Source organism: Monodelphis domestica, chromosome 5 (assembly GCF_027887165.1).
Source record: "Monodelphis domestica isolate mMonDom1 chromosome 5, mMonDom1.pri, whole genome shotgun sequence".
Classification (NCBI taxonomy): domain Eukaryota; kingdom Metazoa; phylum Chordata; class Mammalia; order Didelphimorphia; family Didelphidae; genus Monodelphis; species Monodelphis domestica.
The window spans coordinates 199,069,202-199,096,546 of NC_077231.1; the positions used below are offsets into that span (position 1 = coordinate 199,069,202).

The 27,345-nt window shown below is 38.2% G+C and overlaps 1 protein-coding gene across 2 annotated transcripts in view; it reads right to left on the minus strand.

Moving 5' to 3' along the window:
• The window catches only part of GRM8 (glutamate metabotropic receptor 8), a 1,023,203-nt gene extending 997,250 nt beyond the window's left edge, over nt 1-25,953 (minus strand). The window contains exons 1-2 of one of the 2 annotated variants that reach the window (XM_001365949.4): nt 25,375-25,953; nt 8,575-9,392 (exon numbers count right to left, since the gene is read on the minus strand). In XM_001365949.4, coding sequence (XP_001365986.1) covers nt 8,575-9,084 — 510 coding nt within the window. In that variant the 5' untranslated portion in view covers nt 9,085-9,392; nt 25,375-25,953. Of the gene's footprint in view, nt 1-8,574; nt 9,393-24,544; nt 24,740-25,374 lie in introns of those variants that run through there. The other variant, XM_056799656.1, reaches the window with a different exon arrangement.
• Nucleotides 25,954-27,345: the final 1,392 nt, after the last annotated feature.

A 27,345-nucleotide genomic window follows, 5' to 3' on the forward strand; every position in this document is an offset into this window, starting at 1 on the left:
CCTTCCCTAAATGGAATGGAGGAGGGAGGGAGCTACCTGGGTATTTTAATCTAATAAATAAATAAATAACTTTTAAAAAGACGAATGAATGGGAGGCAATATAATAATAATATTGTTATTATTAACATTTATATACTCTCTTCTATATACCAGGCACTATGCTAAATCTCATTTCATTTATTCCTCACAATAACAGGAGGTAGGTTTTGTTATAACTATTTTACACTTGAGGAAACTGAGGCAACAGAGTCTAAGTGACTTGCCCCAAGGTTGCACAGGAGTGGTGAGATTTGAACACAGATCTTCCTGACTCGAGATCCAGAACTCTATCCAGTGTGCCAGCATACAAAGGTACCAGAAGACTAGAATTCAACCTGTGGGACCATGGGCAGATAACTTAACTACTGTGTCCCAAACAACTCTCTAAAATTAAAAATGGCAGAGAAGTTGCTGATTGACATTCCACTCTAGAAAATTCCACACTCAAATGAAATGAAAGTCAAACAAAACTTCTGTGATTTCATAATAACAGTGAGAACTCCCTCTATTGATGCAGGTGGCAATTCTGTGATTCAGAAAATAAGTCCTAAGGATTTGCCTGAAAAGCATCAGAAGAGGGATTTGAATCCATATCAGGTGATAAAAGCTAGATGTGGAATCAAGAGGATCTGAGTTCAAACCTTGTTTTAGTCACCTACTAGCTGTGTGACCCTGGGCAAGTCACTAAACCCTCTCTCTGCCTCAGTTTCCTCATCTGTCAAATGTAGATAATAATGAAGATCCCCAGAAAATGTATGTCAACTATATTCCAAATCTTAAAGTGTTACTTAAATGTTACTTGCACATACACAAATGTGTTTGTCCTATGCATGTACCTATAAGTATCTGTTTTCTTATATTTAGTTTTTCCCACTTAAAAGTGGATGCTGCATTGATTTTAAACTGTGATTATTTCATAGGTTCCTTCTTAGATCTCTAGACTCTTTTGTCACCAAAGGTTGATTTCTGGTCACCTAGGAAAACTTAAGGCTGTGAGATTGACACTTGGCTCCAGAAACACTACTAGCTTGCCCAGAAAGTCAAGGTACAGAAAACACAAATGAGATTTTAAAATGTTCTGTCTGGATCGTGCCCTTTTTTCTTTTGACTTTTGCCTGGTTGGATTCCTGTCCTTATTGGCCATAATCACAGCAGCTGCTGTATAGATCTATTTTTAATTGTGTGCCCTTTTAGAAGTTGTGTTCTCTTATTAAATAATGCATAGCTCAGGAGTAATAATAGGAGTAATGGTCACTTGAACACACTTTCTAAGGGAGGGTCACCCAAATTACCACTTTTACTCATTTTTACTATCTGAAATGGTGGAGCAAACTGATTTAAGTAACAAAGCCTATAAGACACACATTAGCAGTGAGTCAAGAACAGAAAGAAGAGGAAGGAAGCTATGATTTGTCTCAGGGAACAGCCATTTGTCTTCTGAAACCATGACAGCTACCTCCCGATTTCCATTATGCAATGAGATTGCAAATAGCATTCCACTGCAGTCTTAATCAATAGGGGGTCACAAGAGGCCCCTTTTGCCCCTACCCTTGGGAAAGCACCTATTACCCTTTTAAGTGATAGAACCATACTTCCTGGCAAAAGAAAGAGACCTCTCTTCTTTTTAGGTATAATCATAGATCCATGGACTCTAATAACCTTGGTAAGAGTTTAAAAGTCCCGTGTAAGTTTACTAATAGTTATAATGAAGTACTGGAACCCAATTTTGGTGATTTTTTAAAAAATATACTTGGTCAATACACACACATAGAAATGTAAGTTTTTGAGGGGAGGGATTATTTCTTTTCCATTTTTTCCTAAAACCTAGTACTTAGCACAGTGCTTAGCACCCAGTAGTTGCTAATAAATGTTTCATGATTGATCAAGATAGATAGATAGATAGAAGGATAGATAGAAGGATAGATAGATAGATAGATAGATAGATAGATAGATAGATAGATAGATAGATAGATAGATAGATAGATTGCTACCGTATTGAGTGCAGGGATTATTTCTTTTCCTTTTTTTCCCAAAACCTAGTATTTAGCACAGTGCTTGGCACCCAGTAGTTGCTAGTAAATGTTTCATGATTGATCAAGATAGATAGATAGATAGATAGATAGATAGATAGATAGATAGATTGCTACTGTATAGAAATGTACATTTTTTAGGGCAGGGATTATTTCTTTTCCTTTTTTCCCAAAATCTAGTACTTAAGCACCCAGTAGACACTAATAAACACTTCATGATTGACATATATATATGTGTGTGTGTTGCCACCATATTTTGAAATACACTACTAAAATTCAATAGAAAAAGCAGAAGAGATCATCTCTAATAAATGGCATGTCTCAAGTGTGATGTATATTCATTCACCTGAGTACTTACAAAAGGAAAAATAACAAAAAAGGAGAGGGGAAGTCTATAAAAGCAGATTTCTTTTAAATTATTCCATTGCTTCCAAGCATACAGTATCCACAAATAGGCTAACAATGTGTTACTGAGCAAAGCAACCTGCTTTCACAAGTGAAAAAGAATGATTTGTAATTAGGCAATGAAGTGTTTGTATATAAATGGGTGCTTTGAAAGTCATTGAAAAAACCATAGTCTCTTAAGAAGATGTAAGACATTTGATTTTTTCCCTAGTGATATAACATTGATCTAGCTAACAAAATAGCCCCTCTTATGTTTTCCAATCAAAAGTGCAAAGGTCAACTCCCAGCCTGTTCTAATGTTCACAAATTCCAAATGAATTAATGAGATGTCAGGGTACTGTAATGCTTTTTGATGCCCTGGAATTAAACCTTCATCAAATACTAAATCCCAGGGAGTATAAAGACAAGGGTCCTAAGTTTTCCTCTTAAAGCCTAAATGTGCCTTCTTAATGAAAGATTTCTATAGTCCTGGGCTCAGATTCAAGAAAGTGATCACCCCAGGGCATATTGCAGGCAAGTTAAGGAGAGTTAACTGCTGCTCCCTCGCCAAATGGAGTGACAAATGATGGTTAATTTTGTGGTGGATATCTAAGAAATCTATCTATGTCTTGTCACATAAAGTTGCCTGAAAGTAATTAATCAGAGCCTTGACTTTGGTTTGAAAGTGAATTAGCAATCAGTCTAAGGAGTTATGGACATGTAGAGCTTCTCTACTAGAGAAGTTCTCAAAGTAATTTATCATTTAATTCTAAAGGTACTTTTAGGGGCTAATTATAGGACAGGATTTATTGTGATTGGGGCATGAATTCAGGAGTGACTTCTCATCACCCGGGAGGAATATGCTTGGTCAACTAGGACTATGCCATTTTAATGATATCATATTCATATGAATTATAAGGATAATCTACTGTCTCATATGTGAAAATAATACCAATGACTCAATGTCCAAAAGGCACCAACTGGACCTCCCTTAACACTAGTTGGAATGCACCATCTTTTGTCACTCTTGGGACATTTGTGAAACAGCTGGCTAGGGTTAAATATAGAGCTTGTGGTCATGGAACAGAGCAATATTCCACTGTTACTAAATTCATTTAGTGGCACAGTGGACAGAGTACTGGGTCTTGTCAGGAAGACTCATCTTCATGAGTTCAAATCTGGCCTCAGACACTATGTGATCCAGGGCAAGTCTTTTAACCCTGTTTGTTTTAGTTTCTCATGGTCAAATAAGCTGGAGAAGGAAATGGTAAACTACTCCAGGATCTTTGCCAAGAAAACCCCAAATGAGGTCATGAAGAGCCAGACACAACTGAAAAAATGACTGAAGGACAGCAAAGGTAGAGCCTGTGGGCATAGTTACCATTACTAAGTCCATGTGTATAATGCTAGGCAAGTCATTTCCCTTCTGTAGGGCTCCTTTTGCTCATCTGCTAATTAAGAACATTCTGGGTAATAAGTTCCATTTTGGGTTCTCTTAACCTCATTTCTTTTCTCCTCCAGAATTACAGATAAAAGGTTGTTAGACATTTATTGAATAAGATTGAATAATAACTATGTTCCAGGAACTGTAAAGCACTGGAGATACAAGGGAAGGTGAAAACAATACCTGCCTTTGAGGAGCTTCCAATCTAATGATACATCAAACAAACACCATGTTTGTACAAGAACTACACAGGGTAAATTAGAGGTCTTCTCAGAGGAGAGGTAGATTGAGAAGGAAATCAAGAAAAGCTTCTTGTAGAAAGAGGTATATTAGTTGAGACTTGAAGAAAGGCAAGGAAGACAGAAGATGTAGATGAAGAAAGAAAACATTCCAGGCATGGAAAAAGCCAGGGAAAATGAAGACAGTTGGGAGAGGGAGTATCTTTGCTTTGAAGAAACAGCAAGGAGGCTAGTTTCAATAGATCATGGAGTAAATGAAGGGAATGAAACTGTAAGAAGACTGAAAAGGTGTGTAGTGACTAGATGATGAAATACTTTAAAAGACAAACAAAAGATGTTATATTTGATCAAGAAGTGACAAAGAGTCACTGGAGTTTATTGATGGTGGGAATGACACAGTCGAATCTGGTGTTTAAGATGATCATTTTGGTATTTAAGGGGAGGATGAAACAAAATGTGGAGAGACTTGGGCAGGGAGGCCAACCATCAGGCTTTTACAATAATCTAGGTGAGGGAAGCAGCTAGGTGGCACAGTAGATTGAGAGCCAGGCCTAGAGACAGAAGGTCCTAAGTTCAAATCTGACCTCAGACGCTTCCTATCTGTGTGAACCTGGGCAAGTCACTTAACCCCCATCCCCTCCCCCCCTGTTGTCTAGCCCCTATCACTCTTCTGCCATAGAATTGATTCTAAGATCAAGAGTAGAGTTATTTTTTTAAAGTAGTCTAGCTGAGAAGTGATAAGGACCTTCACCAGGGTGGTAGTAGTGTCAAAGAAGAGAAAGGAGAGTATATGAGAGATATTGGGAAGGTAGAATTCACAGAAATTAGCAACAGATTAGATAAAAGGGATATCATAGAGTCAAGTTGCTAGCCTAGATGACTTGGAAGATGCTGATGCCCTTGATAGTAATAGATTAAGTTAGGATGAGAAGATTTTTTTGAGGAAAAAAATGATGAGTTCAGTTTTGGACATATTGAGTTTAAGATGTCTCTGGGGAATCCAGTTTGATATACTTAATAGGCAATTAGAGATAGCATATTGGAGATAGGAAGAGAGGTTAGGCCTAGATCAATAAATCAAAAAATCATCTGCACAGAGATCGTCATTGAATCCCTGGGAGCTGATGAGCTCACCATGAAAAATACTTTAGAGGCATAAGAGACAAAGGTCCAAGACAGAGCCTTGGGGATATTAATGGTTATTAGGTGCAAATTAGATGCAGAACCAGCAAAAAAGACTGAAAAGATGAAATTCGACAGGTAGGAGGAGAAACAGAAGTAAACTATATCATGAAAATCAAGAGAGAAGAGGTATCAAGGAAAAGGTGAGTCTCGAAAGCTATAAAGCAAGGTCAGGAAGAATAAAGACTGAGATAAGGCCATTATTTTTGACAACTAATCAATCATTAGTAACATTGGAAAGAGCAATTTCAATTGAATGATTCAAGGAGAAGCCAATCTACACAGTTTTGAAGGGAGTGACAAGAAAGGAGATGGAGACATCAATGAATGTATACAACTTTCTCAAGGAGTTTACAGGAAAGAGAAGGAAAGATATAGAATAATAACTTGCAGGAGCATATTGATCAAATAAGCATTTTTAAAGGATCAGAGAGATAAGGTAATGTTTGTACACAGAAGGGAAACAACCACTAGTTGGGAAGGATTTTCAGATTAATGAGAATGAAAATGATAGAGGATGCAATCTACTGAAGAAGACGCGATAGAATGTAATCACTTATGTATGGAGAGGTGTTTGCCTAGGGAAAGGAAGTACCGTACTGTTTTTTTCATGTGATACAAAAATGAATGAGAATATAGTGGGAGAAGGCATCTGGTGATACGAGATGATAAAGAGAGAAAATGAGTGAGTTCCTGGAAATGAGAAGCATTCAGAATTGAAATTCTGATCACATAAATACATTTTTGTTAAGGAAAGAGTAGGGGAATCCTCAGAGATCAGTGTGGATGCACAAGGAATTCATCAACCAACTTACATTTTTAGAAAGAAAAAGAAAGAGAGAGAGAGAGAGAGAGAGAGAGAGAGAGAGAGAGAGAGAGAGAGAGAGAGAGAGAAAAGAAAGAAAGAAAGAAAGAAAGAAAGAAAGAAAGAAAGAAAGAAAGAAAGAAAGAAAGAAAGAAAGAAAGAAAGAAAGAAAGAAAGAAAGAAAGAAAGAAAGAAAGAAAGAAAGAAAGAAAGAAAGAAAGAAAGAAAGAAAGAAAGAAAGAAAGAAAGAAAGAAAGAAAGAAAGAAAGAAAGAAAGAAAGAAGCAGAGATAACATGATAGCTTAGGAAGAATATGGAACTGTTCTACTGAGTATGGAATCAAGTGGCCTGAATATGAATCCCAGCTTCTTACTTCCTGTAGGTCACAACTTCTTTGGGTCTCAGTTTCCTCATATGTAAATTATGGCCTGAACTCTGAGGTTCTCTACAGCTCTGTCTAGCAATATGGCCCCAAAATGGAAGAAAGAGAAAAAAATGGAGGATGGACACAAAAAGAGAGGAGTAATTACAAGCTAAACTTAGTGGTGAGTACAGAAACAGCTGAGAACAATTTAGCTATGTGGAGCCAAACACAAAAGATATAAGACCACTACTTAGAGTCTAATGAGGTGATAATAATGAATGGTGGGGGGAAAGTAACTCATATTTTGCTATTGTTCTCTCTGCCAAGGAAGATGCTCTTACAAGAGGTAGAATAAAGCAAAATTGTTTAACAGGGAATTGAAATCCCATATTAGAAGACAATGGAATGTCTAATATTCCACAGAAAATTCAAGTCATTTGATGGATTTGTATCACCTATGTCCATCACAGTGCCTGGTACTTAGTGGGAATTTAATAAATGCTTGATGGTTAATTAATAAATCAGATCCCAAGGCACTGAAAAAACTAGTGAATGTGATTGCTGATTCATGTTGGTGGTTTTTGAAGTAGCCTTAAACATTGTTAGAGAATTAAAATTAAAAAAAGAAAATATTGTCCCAACATTTAAAAAAAAAGCAAATATTATCCCAAAACTTAAAACAGAAAATATTATCCTAACATTCAAAAAAAGAGGTTGAACTTTTCAAACTATATGAATGTGATTATTATTTCAATTTCTGACCAAATTCTAGTGTAGAAAAAGAAATTCAAATATGAAATGAAAATATAGTTAAACCTCATTAATTCAGAATAAGATAAGGAAAACTCTTTGTCTTTATTAATGAAAAATCAAAGTATAAAATGTTTTTTAAGAAAATGTACTTTTATCCTTTTTCAATGTGTATATGTATTATAAATGAAGATATAATTGGCTTTAATAAATAAGACAAGAAAAGTAATAAAAATTAAAAATAAAGAATACTAGGTAATTGTATAAGGCTTATACTTTTCTGTTTCACATCTATCTTTTTAATTTTACTTTTTATTTAATAGTTATCACAAATCTAAAATTCCTGACTTCTAACACTTACTTTCAACTTTTTTAGCCAATAAGGATCACATTTTTATGATTTTTTTTATAACTGAAATATTCAGTTTGAGTTAGCAAGGTTTTATAGTACTGAGGCCATGACAAATGACAATTTTATAGACTTCATGTCTCCTAGAGGGTATTTCACATACATACTTTAATATTACATATTATTTTTTCTGATTTGAAACTTTCCATAAGAGAGAATCCCACATAAGACCAATTTCACTAACTGAACTACCTGATATTTCAAGAATAGTGTACACTATAGACAAGTTTCATTCAATAAATGTGTTAAGCACTTACTTTACTGATGTAAAATGTCCCTTCCTATAGACAGCATCATCATCTTATTTAAAATGAGCCTCAAGATGGAAGTAGCCTCAAGGCTACTCATGTTAAATATCATAGAATGACAAGATTACTACTTTCATTGCAATGGGAAAAAATACCAACAATACAGTGTACCCACTTACTGATGTATAATGAAAGAGTGTCATTTGGGGGGGGGGAACCTGATCAAAAATTCCCAACTCAATTTAGATACACATAAGTCCCAATATCTAACAATATGATCCCCTGCCTTCTCCATGTTGCCATAGGAGCAATTTGTTTAAGAAAGCTGTGCTCTGAATGCTAAGTATCAGTCTATAATTGGACATAACAACAGATGCAGAAACCTGAATATCAGGGGTGAAAATTGAGCAGGAATTCAACTCCACCACTCTTTTTAAGCTGAAGAAATGGGGAAATAATAAGAAAGCACTTGGAAACATACTTTCAGTTGGCATGGTGAAGAAAGGAACCTCTTGCTTTGCTTGACATGAATGTTATTCTGAAATCAGTCCTTACAATGAAAAAACAACAGTTGCTCTGCCAAACTGGGATGAATTCCCTTCACTTTCTTCTTGAACCTTTTATAGGGGGCACAGATTTTTGTATCCCAGATGATCAGCAAATTAAATATTTTTACCTACCTTAAAAAGTCTTAAAATATTAGCAACCATGATAGATACAGAACTTGCTGCAGCACCTATGACACCTGATATCTTGTCGGGCTTAGTGAAAATGGGTGGGTCTCCATTAGCGCATTTCACATCTGAAGCATCTTTCTCTATTAATGCTTGCACAAATGTTAAAGATTGCTCTAAAGCATAAGTGTCTCGGGAGCAAGTGTCCAGGATCCGGACCCCGAGAGTGATATTGGCAAGGAGATCAGGATCTTTATTGATCTGGTCTATTGCATATAACATGGCCTCGAGTCTGTGGATCCCCTTTTCCTTCTTCAACTCTCCACAAGGGACCCCTCTATCTCCTTTTGCATGGACAGGAAATAATCCTCCCAAAATAACATCCCCATCCACTCGAATAGAATGGGCATATTCCTGGCTGTGAGTTCTTTGCATCATGGTGAGAATCCAGTAAAACTTGGCTGTCAAGAGGAAGAAACAAGGGCAAGATGGCGACCGCTTTCCTTCGCATACCATTTTCTCTGCAGGTGGTATTGTAATCCAAGATCCAAAGTTTATTCTTGTTGCAAAAGGAAGGGGACCAGATGAAGCTATACCTTCTGAAGGCTACCATCAGGGCCCATGAAGTAAGGGCTCTGCGTGTTTCAGCAAGGTTTCTGGATGTGAGCTTCACAGTGAATTTCCATTGAGCTCATATGATTTAAGTTTCTCTATCAATCAATTCAGCTCCCATGGACTGATGAGATAATTAGAATAATATCTGAGGCTCTGATGTTGGGATAAGGTCAACAATACATGAAGTCAGCCCTGCAGCAGAACTCTTCCTAAAAGAAAAAAAAAACAGGGGAAATGAATTTAGTTTAATGAGCCTAGAATTTTCATATTTTTAAAAGCATGGTTACCTCCATCTATTTTTGATGTTATTTTATTTTCCCATTCAGTAAGAAACTAATTCTTTTTATCCTCCTGTGGATTCAAACACCTGGTTACACTGAGCTATAAAAGGGTGAGATTGATGATACCATCAGAGCAAAGAAAATACAAAAGTATCAAAAACTAGGTTGGAGTTCCTAAACCAAAAATTGTTTTTACTTGCCATTTTATTCCAATAAATTCTATTTCAGCTAAAATAACTTCACATAATTTATGGTACTTTCTTTTTAAATCTTTTTTTAAACAGCTGTCAGGAATTTTTATTTGGACTTTGTCTACAAAATCATGACAAAAGTTTTCTTCATTTGATGTATTCAATGATCCAGTCATTTGTTGATGAAATTTATTTGGTGCCTTAGATTTCCCAGAGGGAAAAAATGATTATTCCCTCATAGAAAAGAGCAATGGATAGGTCCTAAAAGAGTATGAGATTTATGACTTCTGAAAGAAATTCAATGTTGAGTATAAGGTATTTCATATAAATGTACCTCATCATGATCTGACAAAAAGCCAAAGAGTTGAAAATTAAACATACAAGAAGGATCATGTATCAATATATTCCTATTACCTTTGACTAAATGTCCTATTAATTTGCCTAGGTGGAAGGCAATAGGCATGATTGGTATTCTGAAGTAAACATGCCTTGATCATAGAATCACTAGGAACAAATCAGAGATGGAAATCAACTGCAAAAGTTCTTGGTTTTTCCCATCTCCATAGGGATGATGTTTATTGTATAAAGACCAGAAATAATCCAGAGTACAAAACATAAACCCCATAATCCCTAATAGAACATTACATTCTGGTTTTTTATCTTTAAAACCCTGGAAAGTTATTTTTTTTAATTCTGTAGTTTTTAAAGTAGTCAATAAATTCTGTTAAAATAGTTTCACTATAGTTTACTTAATAAAATGTAAATAACATTTTGTATTACAGTCTATTCTATTAAGCAAATATTCATTAAGCACCTACTATGTACATGGTGCTACACTAGATACAGGGCTTACAAAGTAAAAGCAATCCTTGTCCTCAAGGCACTTACATGCTACTAGTAATGCAAAAGAATTTGAAATGTCAATAAAATTTCAAGTGTCAATGCAATTAAGGGAAAAATTCTAAAGTTGAACTGAAGAATTTCTAAAGTCAAATGAAGAGTGATGATAGGACTTTGTGATGAGGATTACTTTAATAAATTGAAAATGGTGAGCCTAGAAAATAGATTTAGCAAAAGTATGATTACTGTCTTTAGTCACTAAAAAAATAGTCCTTTGAAAGATGGAACAACCCTAATCTGTGAAGCTCCAGAAAGGAAAACTGGAAAGCATTTATGGTAGTTATCAGAAGATAAAATTCAGAAGTTAGACCAAGAAAGTCCTAACAATTAGAGCTTGCAAAAATGAAATGAACAGTTTTATAATATACCAAGTTCCTCCCTTTGGGGACACTCAATCTGAAGCCAGATGGTCACTTGATTTTTGAAGAGTGGATTCATGCATAGACAAGAACTCAGTCACATCTCAGACCTCAGGCCTCAATGTCTAGTATTCTATGGACTTGTTTTGTCATTCTGATTAACCTAATGTCCATTGATAACTCATCTATACAGTTCCCAGACCTGAAATTAGGTCCTTTTTCCTCACCAATTAATATCTGGTTGTTTTCTGATCCCCTACTTGATTTCTATTCTGTGACTGTTTCCTTCTTTTTCCTGTAGTCATGTTGAGATGTGCCCAGAGGACAATCAAATATTTCTCCAGTAATCTGAATTAAAATAATCTGAACTTGTACTCGTTTTTAGGTTGAACAAAAGGAGCTTCCTTCATTTCAAAATGATACCTATGAGGGGGCAGCTGGGTGGCTCAGTGGATTGAGAGCCAGGCCAAGAGATGGGAGGTCCTAGGTTCACATCTGACCTCAGATACTTCCCAGCTGTGTGACCCTGGGCAAGTCACTTGACCCCCATTGCCTGGCCCTTACCACTCTTCTGCCTTAGAACCAATACATAGTTCTAAGTTGATTCTAAGACAGAAGGTAAGGGTTTAAACAAACAAACAAACAAAAAAAAAAAACCTATACCTATGAGCCTATGTAGGAATTTACTTAGCCTATTTTACAAAGATAATACCAAGAGGCATTCTGGAATAGAGCAAGAAGTGACAGAGAAGAAGTTCATGGTTCTAGACCTAGTTCTATAAACTTACTAACTAGGCAACTGATGCCATTTAAGCTCCTTGGGCCCCACTGTCTTCATCTCTAAAATGAAAATACTGGTCCAGATTTTCTCTGGAGGCCCTTCTGGCTTCAAAATCCTGTGATTCTTCATAGTTCTTTCTTTTAAAATCTCTACAAAATACCCAAACCCTAATTTTTATTAATCCCATTTCCAAAATTGCAACCAGGCTCAATTCTTTTTCAACTTAAGTTTCAAGAAACACTTTTCTGGAAGGTCAGAGTATGCACTCATGCTTCAATTAGGATTCTCTTCATCTTATTGTTTGTTGATAATCTTTGTTGATAATCTCCAATTTATCTTACACACATTTCATTTGTATATAGTCATTTATATGTTCTCTTCCCCATTAGACCACAAATTCCTCGAGAGCAAGGACCTTATTTTCTCTTTCTTCATTTCTCCAGTGCCAGCCATATAGTAGATGCTCACTAACTGCTAGTTATTTGAGAGACTGGCTAGATGAACTTTAAGGTCCTTTCCATGTCTGGAATTCTTTGATTCTATGTATACAGGGGAGTAAATGCAAAATTATTTGAAGAGAAATAATACCCAATAATATTGACTATGATAATAATAATTGTGCATTATGTAGTGTTTTGAGGTTTGTAAAGTATTTTACATATATTATTCCATTTGATCCACACTAATAACTGAGAAGTATGGAATCAAAACAAAAGCTAATACTTGTTGTTTGTCCTTTGTTGTCGAAGAGTTCCAATGTCATTATGGGGCTATGTCTTTTTTTAAAAAACTCATATTCTGCCTTGAAACCAATACTATGTAACCAACAATTCTATGAGGTAGATGTAACAGGTATTTTTTACTTCAGTTTTACAGGTGAGGAATCTGAGATTCACAGAGGTTGATTGGCATGCCCAATACTATGTATTGGTTCTAAGGCAGAAGAGCATTAAGAGCTAAGCAGTTGGAGTTAAGTGACTTGCCCAGGATCACACAGCTGAAAAGTGACTGATGTCAAATTTGAACCCAGGACCTCCTGTCTCTAGGCGTGACTCTTAAACCACTGAGCTACCCAGCTTCCCCCATGGGGCTATATCTTGGCTTGTACATGAATTGGATTTAAGTAAGACAGAGTTCACAATGTCCTGGTCCTTACTGACTCTTCCAGAATCATTAAATCCAGTGGCAAGACCAAAGTCAAGTTGACTAGTAATGGCTCAGAATTCAGTGAATGACCTTGGTTTCTTCAACATATGACCACCTTATGCATTCCACATTGACCAGTTTGTGATCCATCAGTTACCCTCTGCCAAGATAGTTTACCAGGGTGAGGCCATTGCTAATACTACAGTTTTTTGGAGCCAGAAATGAGAGTTGAATGCCAGTTGGTCACCTAAGATGGATGAGCAGCCCTGAAAAGGGCTAGGCAAGTCCTCACTTGAGAGTTGCTACTCCTTGAACACCCTTATTCTCCAGCTAATAATTATGTAGAACTTTAAGGTTTAGATGGTACTCCGATTTGTTTGTCTTAAAACAACTCTGTGAGGTAGGTATGACAGGTGTTTTTTACTTCAATTTTACAGGTGAGGAATTTGAGATTCAGAGAGGTTGATCAGCATGCCCACAGCCATGTAGCTAACCAACATCAGAGACCAGACTTAAATCCAGGTTTTCCTGACTCCCTAGTCAAGAACCCCAGCCATTCATCCATGCTGCTCCTCAAGAAAAGTTCCACATAAGAGAAAGCAGAGCCTCAAAGGAAGAGGAACTCTGAGAGATGTAGGTGAGGAGAAGTTATATTCCATAAAAGGAAATAGCCTGTACAAATCCACAAAGGTAAAAATGGAACATCAAGTATAGGGAATAGCCATTATGTATTCTACGTTCCAACATAGGGAATATGAGTGGGAGTAATACGAGGTAAGTTTGGAAAGGTGGAATAGCTAAAATTTACAGAGCCTTAAATGCCAAGCTAAATGGCTTGCATTTTATTCTAGAGGCATGCCCTTTTCCTTTTGATCCTTATTTCCTTCCTTTTCCTCCACCCTAGAGCTTCCACCTTCCTCAACTATATTCACTTTTACCAGCACCCTCTTGTTTTTTTATCCCTTACCTTCTGTCTTAGAATCAATATTGCATATTGATGGAAAGGCAGATGAGCAGTAAAAGCAAGGCAATGGGGGTTAAGTGACTTGTCCAGGGTCATGCAGGTAAGGTGTATCTGAGGCCAAATTTGAATCCAGAACCTCCCATCTCCAGCCAGACTCCAGCTCTTTCTTCTGACTCTATGACTTCCTAGTGAGCTTAACTCAAAGATCCAGCCCTTGAGAAACCCTAATGAAGCTAGCTTGGCTTTCTGAATGAAGTTATCCTGAAAATAGAGTATTAGTAGGTATTCACTAAAGGAAAAAGTCATAAATCTTTAATTTTCAAAACAAAGGCTGAGGATCATACTGGGATCATAAAATACAAGAAGAATATCTCAGAGATCAAGTAATCCAATCCCTTCATTTTATAGGCCACAAGAGGCAAAGTACTGAAATCTACCTCTCAATGGACCCATCCAAAGAGCCTACTTCTGTGGAATTGCTTGTCAGCTCCAGGAGTGGGGAGGGAAGAGGAGAGGGAAAGAGCATGGATCTTGTAGCCATGGAAAAATATTCTAAATAATTTTTTAAAGAGCCCAATTCTGCCCTTGACAGACCAAGAAGAAAACATCTAGTTATTACTCTTCAACATGAACTCTTAACATTTTTGAAGGGATTTATCATGCCCCACTCCAACCAAGTCTAAACATTCCCATTTCCTTCATCTGATTCTTGAGTAACATGGCTTCTTTCATGATCCTGGTTATCCTCATCTGGGACAGGGTAGTTTTCCAACATCTTTCCTAAAATATGGCCTCGAGAACTGGACACAATATTCCAGATATGGTCTGACCAATACAATAGACAGCAAAGCCCTCACTTATTGCCTTCTGTACTTTAGATTTCTATTAAAACTGCTTAAGATTACATAGGATTTGTGCTTGCCACATTTGATTCAGATTGAGTATGCAGACACTAAAAAAAAGTCCTTTTTCTATAATAATTTCTGTCTAGTTAATACAAATTAATCTGAGACATCATATCACATATGCAAGATGCAGCCAATACATAGAGAAGGTGACAACATAGTATTTGGCCACAATATCTCGTTTTAGCTGTTGAGACCACCAGTAAACAGAACCATGGGTTCTCAAAGATCTAGACCTGAAAGAAAACTCAGAGGCCATCTAATCCAATACCTTCATTTTATAAATGAGGAAATAAGGGGCTACTGAGGTTAAATGACTTACCTAAAATCATATAGGAAGAATTAGAGGTAGGATTGAGCCCAGGTCCTCTGACTCCATAGCTAGTACTCTTTCCATTGGTACAATGCTACTTTGATCCTCACCAACTTCCTAACAATGGACTTAGGCCAAACTGAGTTGGAAAGTTGCACAGGTAACCCTTCATACTACAAATATTCAACCAGCTGCTTCATAAACTCTTATAAATTTATCCCATCCACTTATGGGTGAAGTCTGTCCTGGTCCAAACCATGGGCAACACTCATTCACTCAATCATTCAATCAACTACTAGTTATTAAGGAATCATTATGAGCCTATTATTGTGCTAAGTGCTGGGGACATCACAAAAAAAAGTGGAATAGTTCCTACTCTCAAGAAGCTTATATTCTAACAGAGATTTGGCATAAGGAATAAATACAGCATATATGCAAAACCAATACAAGATAGGGGTTTTTTAGGGGGAGGGAGAGTTGCCATGGCAACTCAGGGGACCAAAAAAGAAGGTGGCATGTGTACTGTGTCTTTAGAGAAACTAAGGATTCCAAAAGGCAAATATAAAAAACATTCTGGCATGAGGGACAGTTGCCTCAGCTTCTCCAAACTATTTGCCTTTCAAGCCCTGAGAAGATGAAATACTGAACCCAGGGATATATATACTTGGGCATTTCAGGTGACACCACTTCGAGGTTCAACTCAGAAGCCATTTTCTCCTTGAAACCTTCCCTGATCCTCCCAAATAAAGTGAATCTCCTCACATTTTCTTAGGGATTTCCCTATCTCATTCTCCTTAGCAGTATACATTTGTATACTTAGAGTGCAATCTCCAGGAGGGAAAGTATTAGGCCATTTTCCTTTAGTGTTTCCTCAGTACTTAGTATGCTATTTTGTAAGCACTTAACAAATTCAGTGGCATTCCCTTCAGGACACTAAAAACAAATAGACACCTAAAGTCTTGACAGCTATAAAAGTGGCCTCTAAAAGTCCCTCAAGACTCTCAATATATATAATACTTGCATATATCCCTTTTCACTTCTTCCTTGGCCTCACATTACTAATATTTTACCTGCTTGTTTGCTATGTGAATGGTACTCCATACATCAAATCTACTGGACATTGTCCTGTTAACATGGCAAAATGACTTGTTGCCAAGCACTCACTTCTTTTACCTTCATCTCTGGGTCATTAGAGTCTGCCCTGGTTTTGAGGATTTCTTTTTAATTAAGTTGATCAATGGGCACTGGCACCAAGGTGAATTAAGTAGTTTTTCTTCTGTTCTTCAGGTGAGATGCGTAAAGTTAGAATGAAGAATGACAGGACAGGAGAAACTTTACCTGAAATTATTTTAAAACAGATTGAAACTGAAATGTGCATCTTAATGTTTCTCAAGAGGTAGAATCCTAGAATCAGAAATCATCTCAAAGGCTTTCTGGTTCAACTCTGGTCCAAAGCATAAATCCCTTCTACAATATCTCCAATAAGTGGTATTCAATAATGATGAAAGATCCACTATCTGACAATCCAGCTCATCTCATTTTCAGAAAACTCTAGTATTTAGGAAAGCCTTCCTTCCACTAAGACACAAATTTGCTTCTCTATAATTTCTCTTTATCAGTCCTTGTTCTGATTCTCTGAGTCACATAAGACATTGCTAATATAAAAAGTTAACAAAGTGATAAAAAAAATCAACAACGTAGAGTTGTAGCCATTTCACACAAAACTTCCCACAAACTATGAGGAGACCAATCACCAACTGGCTCCTATCTCAATCAGATACACCTTTATCCCTTAGATATCACAGTCTCTTAGCATTAGAAGTGAACTTAAAGATTATTTATACCTCCCTAATTCACTCTACTTAATGAAAATGTGTGATAATTTCTATAAGAGCAGGCTAAAGTTTACCATAATGTAGTTGACCAAACAGGTTCATCATAGCTAATATATCTTAATGGGAAAAAGAAGATTAAAGAAGACTATGGAAAATACTTATGAGAACAAACTACTTTCAAACATCCTAAAGACATGACTTTGCATAAAAACAAATGGTATGCTAATTACAAAGAATTCTAAATTCACTAAAGCAGATGTTAGTAGTTGATAACTTATTAGCCTAAATCCATTTGGTCTTTGTCTCTCAAATTAATGAGTTTAAAGTTCTTTAAAGGTTTTTAAGTTCTTGTATTCACTAGTTCAGACTAGCCTTCTCCAAATCTAGTTTGATTTTTAGAATATATTTGGGCTTATCATTTTCCTTGAAAGTGAACTCAAACTGTCAGTAAAATACATTATAATATAGTTTAAGTTTTTAGCTCCCTTTTTATTTTCTAAGATGTAAATATGCATGATGTAGTATTTGTTCATTCAAAAAACTCATCACTTAAATTCCACAACTCTAACTTCTCCCAGAGATGTTCAACTCCATGCTCCTAAAGAGTCGCTCCTGTACAGAACTGTTGCCTTGTCTTATTACTGAGCACAAATAAAGGACTTGAATACTTCAGAGGAAGCCTTAACTGATTAGCCTGGCCCTCCAATCACTCACTCCATCATTTTGCTTTCCCTTGACACTTATGTCTAAAATCCAGATTGGATTACCCAGAACTTGCTTTTATATCACCTTACAATTACTTTCTAATTTTCTCCTATGTGTTTCCTCAGGCCCCAATTAGATTAGAAACTCCTCAAAGTCAGGAACTCTGCTTCCTTTCTTTTATTGATCTCTTCCCAACTTCAGTACACAGCATGGATTCAGTAAGTGCTGAATAAAGATTTGTTGATTGACTGATTAATCTTTAACTTAATATGGTAGATTAAGCTAGAGAAGGTTTTTTTTTTTCTTAATTCATTTCCAACTAAATTCTAATGGAAATGGATCATTGCCTTTGCAGGCTTTCCATTGCTTGAATTTATGTCCTGAGATCCCAAGTCAAACATTTCAAAGTACATCTCCTCTAGTGGACTTTATTCAAAGACAAATCTAGGTGGACATGGGGACTGGATAGAATTTACCTCAGTAACCCCTTGAGTCAGGGATTTTTAAATGTTTTGATAACTGTGTTTCAATGTAATTGGTTTCCTTTGTAATCCTAGGTGTTTTATTTTCTGCATTTAAAAACAGTATTCTGAAAAGGACTCCATAGACTTCATCAGTCTGCCAAAGGGGTCCATAATACAAACACCCAAAAAAAAAAGATTATAAACCTTTGCTTTAAATCCTTCAAGGATTATTTATGGAATTGCTTTGGTTTAAAGTAGTCTTGCTTCTCAACTAAAAGAGGATTGATTTAGATGGTCTTTTGTTTTCTTCTGAAAACAAACATTTACAGTTCATGCAGGCAAAATCAATAAAGAATTAAGAATATTGTATCAAAAGAAATAATGTGAAATACTTAAATAAAGTTTATAGAATACTATTCCCACTTGTAATAGCCTGCTACCAAATTAGTCTTCCTTGTTCATGGATCTGATAATGTCTTTTCCTCACACTCTTTCAGACAACTATTGCCTAGCAAACAAAAATCAAACTTTTTTGTCTGATATCCAAAGTCCTCTGATACTTGATGCTACCCTACATTGGCAAGTCTCTCAATTTTCTATGGTCCAAACTGGACTATTCTCTGCCCCTTACACATGTGTTGTGTTTAACCATTGTTGAGTTTTTGTTCTTAGTGTCTGGAGCACTCTCCTTTCCCTTCTTTGCATGCTGAAATTCTTCAAATCCTTTAAAGTCCATTTCAAATACTATCTCCTCTATGAAGTTTAATCCTCATTTCTCAAATACTACTTTCCTCTGCAGCTCTCTAATGTACATACATAATAGTATATATAATTATTCCTGTGTCTAATTTTCATCCTACACTATAAATCCCATGGTTACAGAAACCTTCCTTACCTAAAATTTGTACTTTTCTCTAACTCTGATCTACCCCACATAATAAGTATTTAAATGTTTGATGGCAATGAATAAATCATTCAATTAATCAAAAATGTTATTACAGAGTTAGAAGTAACACCTATAAGGAAAGGTTAATGGAGTTGATTTAATTTGAATGGAAGAACCAAGGCTAGAGTACAAATTTTCTTTAAGTATCAGAAAAAGAAAACTTGAAGTAGGAGGGTAGCAACTCCATTATAGAGTCCCAAGCAAATGCATCACAGATAAATGTGGAGAGAGGACCCAGATTATAATCTCAGCTCTGACACTTGCTACCTTTGTAACATTGGTCAAATTTCTTAACCTTCTGGACCTCAGTTTCCTCATTTGTAAAGCGAAGTAGTTAGACTAGATGACCTCTGTGGTGCCTTCCAACTATAGTTCTTAGATCCTATAATTACTCTGCTTCCTGACTATTTTGATACCTTCCATTCACAGCTTGTTACAGTGACTGACAACTTGAGTGCTATATGCCCTTAGACAAGTCACTTCTCAACAAGAAAGAATAGGAGATCAAATGTCATAAGAGAAAATTTAATAGGAATTAAATATAATAACTTAAATCTAATGAAAAGTACTGTACTTCTTTCCCAAATGCCTTATAATAATAATAATAATAGCTATTATTATTATAACTAACATTTATACAGTACTTTAAGATTTGAAAAAAGCTTTACAAATAATATCTCATTTTATCCTCCCAACAATCCTGGGAGGGGGGAAGCTGGGTAGCTCAGTGGATTGAGAGCCAGTCCTAGAGATGGGAGGTCCTAGGTTCAAATCTGGTCTCAGCCACTTCCTAGCTGTGTGACCCTGGGCAAGTCACTTGACCCCCATTGCCTAGCCCTTACCACTCTTCTGCCTTGGAGCCAATACACAGTATTGGCTCCAAGACAGAAGGTAAGGGTTTAAAAAAAAAAAACAATCCTGGGAGATTGGCACTGTTGTTAACCAATTTTACAGGTAGGGAAACCTAGGCTAACAGCAACTAAGTGAGTTGCCCAGTCATATAACTCTTAAGTCTCTGAGGCAGGATTTTAATTCAGATCTTCCTAATTCCATGCCCAGCATTCTATCCTGCAGACCATCTAGGTGCAGGAGTAAATCCTTACTAAAGGGAATTGTATCTAGGCAATAGTGCATATGAAAAGGATGCAGGGAGCTTAGACAATAGCTTCTGTGGAAAAGACATGGGGGTTTTAGTGGACTTGGACCTGCTCAATATGATTTGAATCAGAAGCATGAAATCATAGCCAAATAACAACTAATGTGACCTTATGATGCAATAATGAAAAATATATCCAAGATGAGAAAAGTGGGTCTCATTGCACTCTGTGCACTCTGCTCTAGTCAAATGGCACTTGAACCATTGTGGTCAATAAGCTCACATTTTTTAAACTGATAAGCTAGAGTGCAGCTAGAAGACACCAAGCAGGGTGGTAAGTGGACTTGAAGATCATGCCCTATGGGCATCAATTTAAAGGAACTTTGCTTATTTTGCCTGAAAAGGAGAAGACTCTATGATGTCTATGATCCGTCTTTAAATACTGGAAGAGCTGTTCTTCAAAAAAAGGCTTAGGTTTGATTGGATCCCAGAAAGCAAGCATAGTCAGTAAGAGCAGAAGAAAAACAATGGATGAAAATTGCAGAGAGCCATGATTTGACCAAATACAAGAAAAAAACTTCCTAATAATTAAAGCTAATCCCCCCATGATGAAATGGACCGCTCCAGAAGCTCATGAATACCGCAGTATTGTAGGTCTTTAAACACAGGCTAGTTAATTGGTTATCCTATATGTTTAGGGGAGATTCCTGTGCAGAAATGGCTTGGACTAGATAGTGTTTGAGGTCCTTTCCTGCTCTGAGATTCTTTAATAACTCAAATGAATCTCTGTGTTGAAATTACAAAAAATTTATCTCAATTGCAAATTATAAAATATAATATAAAAATAAAAGGATATTTTAAATGGAAAAAGCAGTCCCCAGACTGAATTCTATCCTGCCCATTAATAAAATAATTAAATTTCAGAGTGAGATCAACTTACAAAACTCAAATTCACCAAATTCTCTTGATATCAATGGATTATTTTCTAATTATTCTTTCTTTTAACCATTTCAATAACAATCATAGTTGGTGTTTATATAATGCTTTACGGTTTACAAAGGATTTTACCTTCATTATTTCATTTGACCCTTACCACAGAATGAGCTGGCAAAAGAAATGGCAAACTCCTCTAGTATCCTTGCCAAGAAAACCCAGATGCTTACTGTCTGACCCTAGGCAAGTCATTTAATCCTCTTTGCCTCAGTTTTATCATCTGCAAAATGAGCTAGCATCCAGTCTTTGCCAAGAAAATCCCAAACAGGGTCACAATGTTTTGGACAAGAGTGAAATAACTGAACAATAGCTCTATGAAGAGGAAAATGAAGACAAGAGTGATTTTCCCATGGTGTTTTTTTCCCATCTGGGTCTACCCTTTGTTTCATTCATAGGCAGTTCCTCCCCTTTATCTAAGTCTCTGTTCTGTATTTATTTCCCTTAGAACTTTGATAAGTGGCTAATTTCTAATTTAAAAAAAATCATAGTTATTATTGATTGGTTAATTCACCTGGGTTTTATTTGTTTTGTCTTATTTTGTTTTGTTGTTTTCTTGCAAAAAGTGATACCTAGAGTTAATCTTCCTTAATTCCAAGAAACAATCTTTTGATGACTGGTATGTCTCTCATTATGGCAAACCAGTAGAGAAAATTTTTCAGGCAAGAGAGCCTTTAAGCAATAATCTTCAAATCCCACCCACAATCTATTGGAGCCTATATTCACTGAGATGGCTGGCCCTGTCACTAGGGACATAAATGATTTCTTAATATCCTTTCTGGCCCTGGGAATCTTTGATACTATCATGACCACTCAAGGAATCCAGGTCCATACGGTTAAGGGAAATACAGCCTGAAATCCTATCAAAGGGCAAATTCTTGCTTCATTCAAAAAGAATTTGATCCAGTCCCTTCTCCTATTTCATTTCAATTGAGAAACTTCCCTCAAAAGCAAAACAAAGTGACTTCTCCATCTCTATATGAATTACCTACACACCTAGTATCATCGCTTTGTTGTATCAAATCCATAGCTAACAAATGAATAGCAATGAGTTCAATAGCTTTTTCAAGCAAATCTACCCTACAAATACATACCACTGGACATCAACGGCAGCATCTGTAGCTGAAAGGTAGACCCTGTGCAACATTGTTTTTTTTTAACTGTCCTACCAAAGCAACTCAACTACTAAATAAGGTGGTCTTGCTGTAAGATACTATTTAAAAAATAAATAAAATAAAAAGCTTAGAGGTGAAGAGTGACTGAGGAGAGAGAGTAGAATTAAACACATTGTACTGATAGCTATCCAAAGGTGTGTTTATAATTCTGTTCCTTTCACTTGGAAGACAATGGTGTATTTCACTAATGGAAGCCACCATGATGCAGCCAAGTTGAATACAATCCCTAAATACAAATTATCCAAATTGCAACTGCCCTATAACAAGTTTGAAAACAGCCTATAACTTTCTCTATTATTCATTCAGAGAGTTTAACTCTCCCTTGTTTCTTTCCTTTTGGATTCAATGTTTTTCAGATTCTTTCTATTGCCTACAACTTGCTTGCCAAAGGGCCAGAGTGCTAAAGAATTAGTACAGCTTAGAAAGGACAAATTGGGCCTAAAGCCATTCAAAGGTTATGTTTTCAGCACCTCTTTCTTGAATCTGTGATTCTGCAGAGAGCCTTCTGTTGTCGATTTCTTCCTCACTGATTCATAACAATGTATTTTTGATTTTTGTTTTGTTTACAGTTTACCTACAGTGTACCCCATAATTTACCTTGACATGAAAGATTTGTATTAAAAAGTCTAGCTCAGCTTTTCCTGCTGGATCACAGGTCTTTCTCATAGAAATTAGCAAAACAAATAATCATTGTTTCAAGAATATAGAAAAGAACTTCACAGTACACCTGACACTGGTCTCCAAGGAACTTATCCACATGCAGGTGGCCAAATTAGAGTAAAATAATTTCTGTTGCCCTTTTGCAGTTATTGATAAGCTATCTCTTAATCAAGGATGGAACTTTTCTTTGAGACAAGACATTAAATTGTTTATGCATGATAAGTATTTATGTTTCTGACTGGTGGTTCCCTTCCTCTTTTCTCTGCTTTCTCCTTCCTCCTTCAGACAAAATGCAAGATATCATTTGATTGCTCTTCCACAGTTTGAAAGAGGAAAAAAAAAATCCCTCGCATAAATCCACCCCCAGAGCCAGTGAGGCATTTTCCAGTTCTAAACGTCAGCATGCTTGGCAGGATTTGCATCAGATCAAGTCAGTAATCAATGCAAATTATTGCACTTGATTTTGGGGTATCCTACATTCACTTGCGAATTGTTTGGTCTGTCGCCTTTCTCTGACACAAGGAAAAGAATCCCCCTCCCCTAAAAACCACAAGTAGGGCATTCCCTCCCAAAGCCAGAGTTTATTTGGTAGTTGGAGGTTTTTTGTTGTGATAGATTCCTTGTTAGTGGTGGTTCCAGGGAACTGAGGGATCCTCTGACCCTGGGTTCTACAAACTTGAGAAGCGAGTGAAGCAATTCGTCATCAAATCGCGGGGGGTGTCATCTTGCGCAGCTCGGTGCCTGGCAAAGCCCCCCCTGCGTTTCATTTGCACCAAGCGGGACGTGTCAGACAGACTGTATTTCGTGTGATTCTATTATATTTTCACCAGCTGAACAAGCCTCAAGGGATCTTCGCGCTATTTCGCTGAGCAGATGCATTCGCTTTCTGTGTTGCTGAGAGGGCTCTATTTTATGACAGTCAGTCCACCCCGCCCCCATTTCCCCTTTTTCCTTCCCTATCTTCTTGTTACTTCTCTCTTGTTGTTCTTAAAGACTCGCTGGCACTGGACAGAGGAGAGCTAGACTTAGGGCTAGAGCTGAGGGAGGGACGTGGGAAAGGTCCTCCTCGTTCTATTTCCTTCCTCCCGTTCGTCTGGCGTCCGCTCCTTTCTCCAGTCCCTTTCTAAGTTCCCAGCCCCACGCTGCGCATCTGTCCCCTGCCTTCGGAAACTGTTAGCCATGGGGGGCAGTTTAATAACCCGCGGGTTCTGACTGCCTAGCGTTATTCTGCTCAGTCCCGACGCGCTGAAACCCACGCAGGTAACCCCGAATAGATTTGGAGTGGAGGCAAAACTGGGCACCGGGGTCTTTGGGAACTCGTCTGGGCGCCCTGTTTTTCCCACTCAAGATCGCCATGGCTGTTTTCACATTTAGAAGACAATTGGAAGACACACACAATCTATGAGAGCGATGGGGATACGGAGGGAGGTGGGGGGAGTGGAATTTCGACCTCGCCATGGAATCAGGAGCAATCTATGGCCGAAGACAAGAGCTATAGACAAAACTTGCACCCGGGGAAAAGGGGTAGAGGGTAGGGGAGGAGGGAAAGGAAGAAGGGCTGTGCCTGCTTTCCTGACTGAGCCCCAAACACCACTTTCCCCCACCCCACCCCACGCCCCAATATCTCCCGTTTGGGAGAGGTTTAGTTACCTATCAGCTCTTCTAAGAAAGGCAAGAAGTCCCCGGAATTCACTATTGAAGCCTCTGGCTTCGGAAATACCCTTCTGTAAATTCTGTACAACAAACGTAAATCATTCCCTCACTGTATCTTTCCCGATAGCGTCAGCTTACTATGCAGGAGATAATACGGAGCAGGTAGCCTGAGGGAGAGCTCCTTAAAATGCTGCTGCATGGCACATCTTACCATCCGAGGTAGAGCTTTCCCCACCCCAAACATAGACACACACACACACACACACACCCTTCCCCTTCATCTTTCAGCCCCAAATACATCAAATAAACTTTTTGGGACCACTTTACCAAACCTTGGAGTTCACAGCTAAGCCCCTTCCCTCTGTCTTAAGATCTTCAACCTAAAATTTAAAAGAACATTTTAAAAGGCAAGTGGGGTAGTCTTTTACTTTGCAATGCATAACCAACAGAAACAAAACCATACCCAGATGCCCTGCCTTCCCCTCACCCTCCAATGCACACTCCCCTTCACCCCCCAGCTCCCACTTCCCACCTCCACCCCCATCCACCCGTTTCCACCCGTGTTTTAGGTGCACAGATACATGTCCCCAGCGAAAATCCAACCACCAAACTCCAAAAAGAAAGAAATGTGCAACTGGCGGCCCACCGTATGGATTTACAAAATTAAAAGAAAAGGAAAAAAAAATAGGCGAAAATCTTCCTTTTTCTGTAAATATAACGTTTTGTTGGGTCTGGAGGGGAATTTTTTTTCGTTTGATTATTTTCTTTTTCCTCTTTTTTTTCTTTTTCTTTCTTTTTTGTTTTTTCCTGCACGATCAAATTCTTACCCTATTTCAGGCAGAGGGTGCTGTAAAGAAGCCCGCCTTGGCTGCTTGCAGCTCCATGTCAGGGCACGCTGCTGTGCGAGCCTGGGACTGAGAGCTGCACTTGTAGCTGTTCTTGGTGCTGAAAGGGGCTGCGATTCCAGAGCAAAACGCAAAGTCTCTTCCATGTGAATAACAAATACTCCCACTGGCAGCAGCTATTGGTCTGTCTAACTCTCCTCCTAATCCACCTCTTATCAGCCATTCAGCCTGGCCACGGGCTAAGGGAGCTTTCCCTGCACGGGATCTCGCGGAATAATCGCCAATCGTTACGTGCCAAGCGAGTCACATCTGGAATGCAGAGGAGAGATCCCGAGGTTCGGAAGCCCCCGGATTCCGATGTCACGAAGCTGACCCGAGGCGGGTTTTGAGTGTGTGAGTGTGAGTATGTGTGTGTGTGTGCGCGCGCGCGCGCGCACGAATTGAGTGAGTGAGTGTGTGTTGTGGATTTCCCCTCTTCTAAATCTCTGCAACCCAAATCGAAGCTGGAACAACGAAAAATGCAAATGGTTCTGGGGGGAAACGACACACTTACCCAACCCTACAACAAAAATAAAGACTCTTAGACTTGAAAGGGTGAGGAAGGAGAGAAAATGAATAGAGATAAATAATGTGGCTGTTAAATACATAGCTGTTGTATTGCTCTAACTGGAGGGGAAGTGCTTCATTGGGGAGGGCGGGGGCGAATGGGATGGGAATTGAATAGGGCGGGAAGAATCCGCCCCCAGGAAACCAAGAATATTCTCAGTTATAATAATCGCTGGGTGTACTAATCCTAGCTAATGATCACCTCTCTGGGGAAAAATAAAATCACAATAGAGTATTACAATAATGAAATATCTTCTTCTCTCCCCCACCTTAAAAAAATTGAGGACCTGAGATATTCATAAACAAAACTAGCTAGTGCGAATCTCCATCAAAGTTTATCCCCACGGAGTGCTAAGCCGCTACCTGGTTGTTTGTCCTGGCGGGCAGCAGCAAAGGACTCAAGGAAGCGAAGTTACTCCTGGTAAACAGGAGACAGCCTTTCCCTGAAACCCCCAGAACTGGAGAAGTGGGTGGCCAATTGGGGCAGAGTTGTAATGTGAGGTGAAGTGAGGTGAGATGAGGTAAGGTAAAGTGAGGTGAAATGAGGCGAGGTGAGGTGGGGCATGTCACAGTGGTCACCGTTTTATTGTAATTAGCCAAAAATCCGGAGTCGGGTTTGGACCCAGGACGAAAGGAAACCACATCAGCACATCCATGGCTGTGCTTTTTACTTCTCTCTTCTTTCAGTGCCGGAACCCTCAGGTTTCCCTTTGACATCGATTGTATCGAAACACGCCCCCTCACTGTTCCCGCCCGCCCGCGCCCCTTTCTTGGTGTTATCAAAACATCTCCCCCCCCCAAAGCGCTCCGAAGACGTAGCCAAACCTATTACTACCAGTCACCGAACGCGCTCTGGGCGCTGCTAGCGCCGGGTCTCCTCGCTAGGGATTATTAGCAAGGAGTCTCCCGCGCCTCCGCCGCCAAGCCTAGTCTTGGTGAGAAAGTTCCATCTTGAGGAAGCTGTGGGCAATTGCAGTCTGTTGAAAAGCCGGGTCCGCCCGGAATTTCTGCACTTCCTTGGGTAAGAAAAGTGTGAATCACAGAGAGGATAAGAGCCACTTCTCTCACCCCGCAATCTGATTGTTCAGCAGCTGCAGGAGCGAAATTAGGGCAAGCGTCTGAGCTGGAGGATGTGTGGAGGAGGGCGTCAAATCCTACATCTGAAGACTGAGCTTGCTAGGAGAGGAGAATAGGGAGTGAGAAGGAAATAGGGGGAAAATCTGGTGACAAGGCAAGCACTGATCAGGTGCAAAGCATTCCCAGGACTTTACCTTCTCAGATCAGTTTCTGTTCCCCCTGCTATACCACCCATCATTATTTACTAACCTGCACTTCAAAAATTCTTTT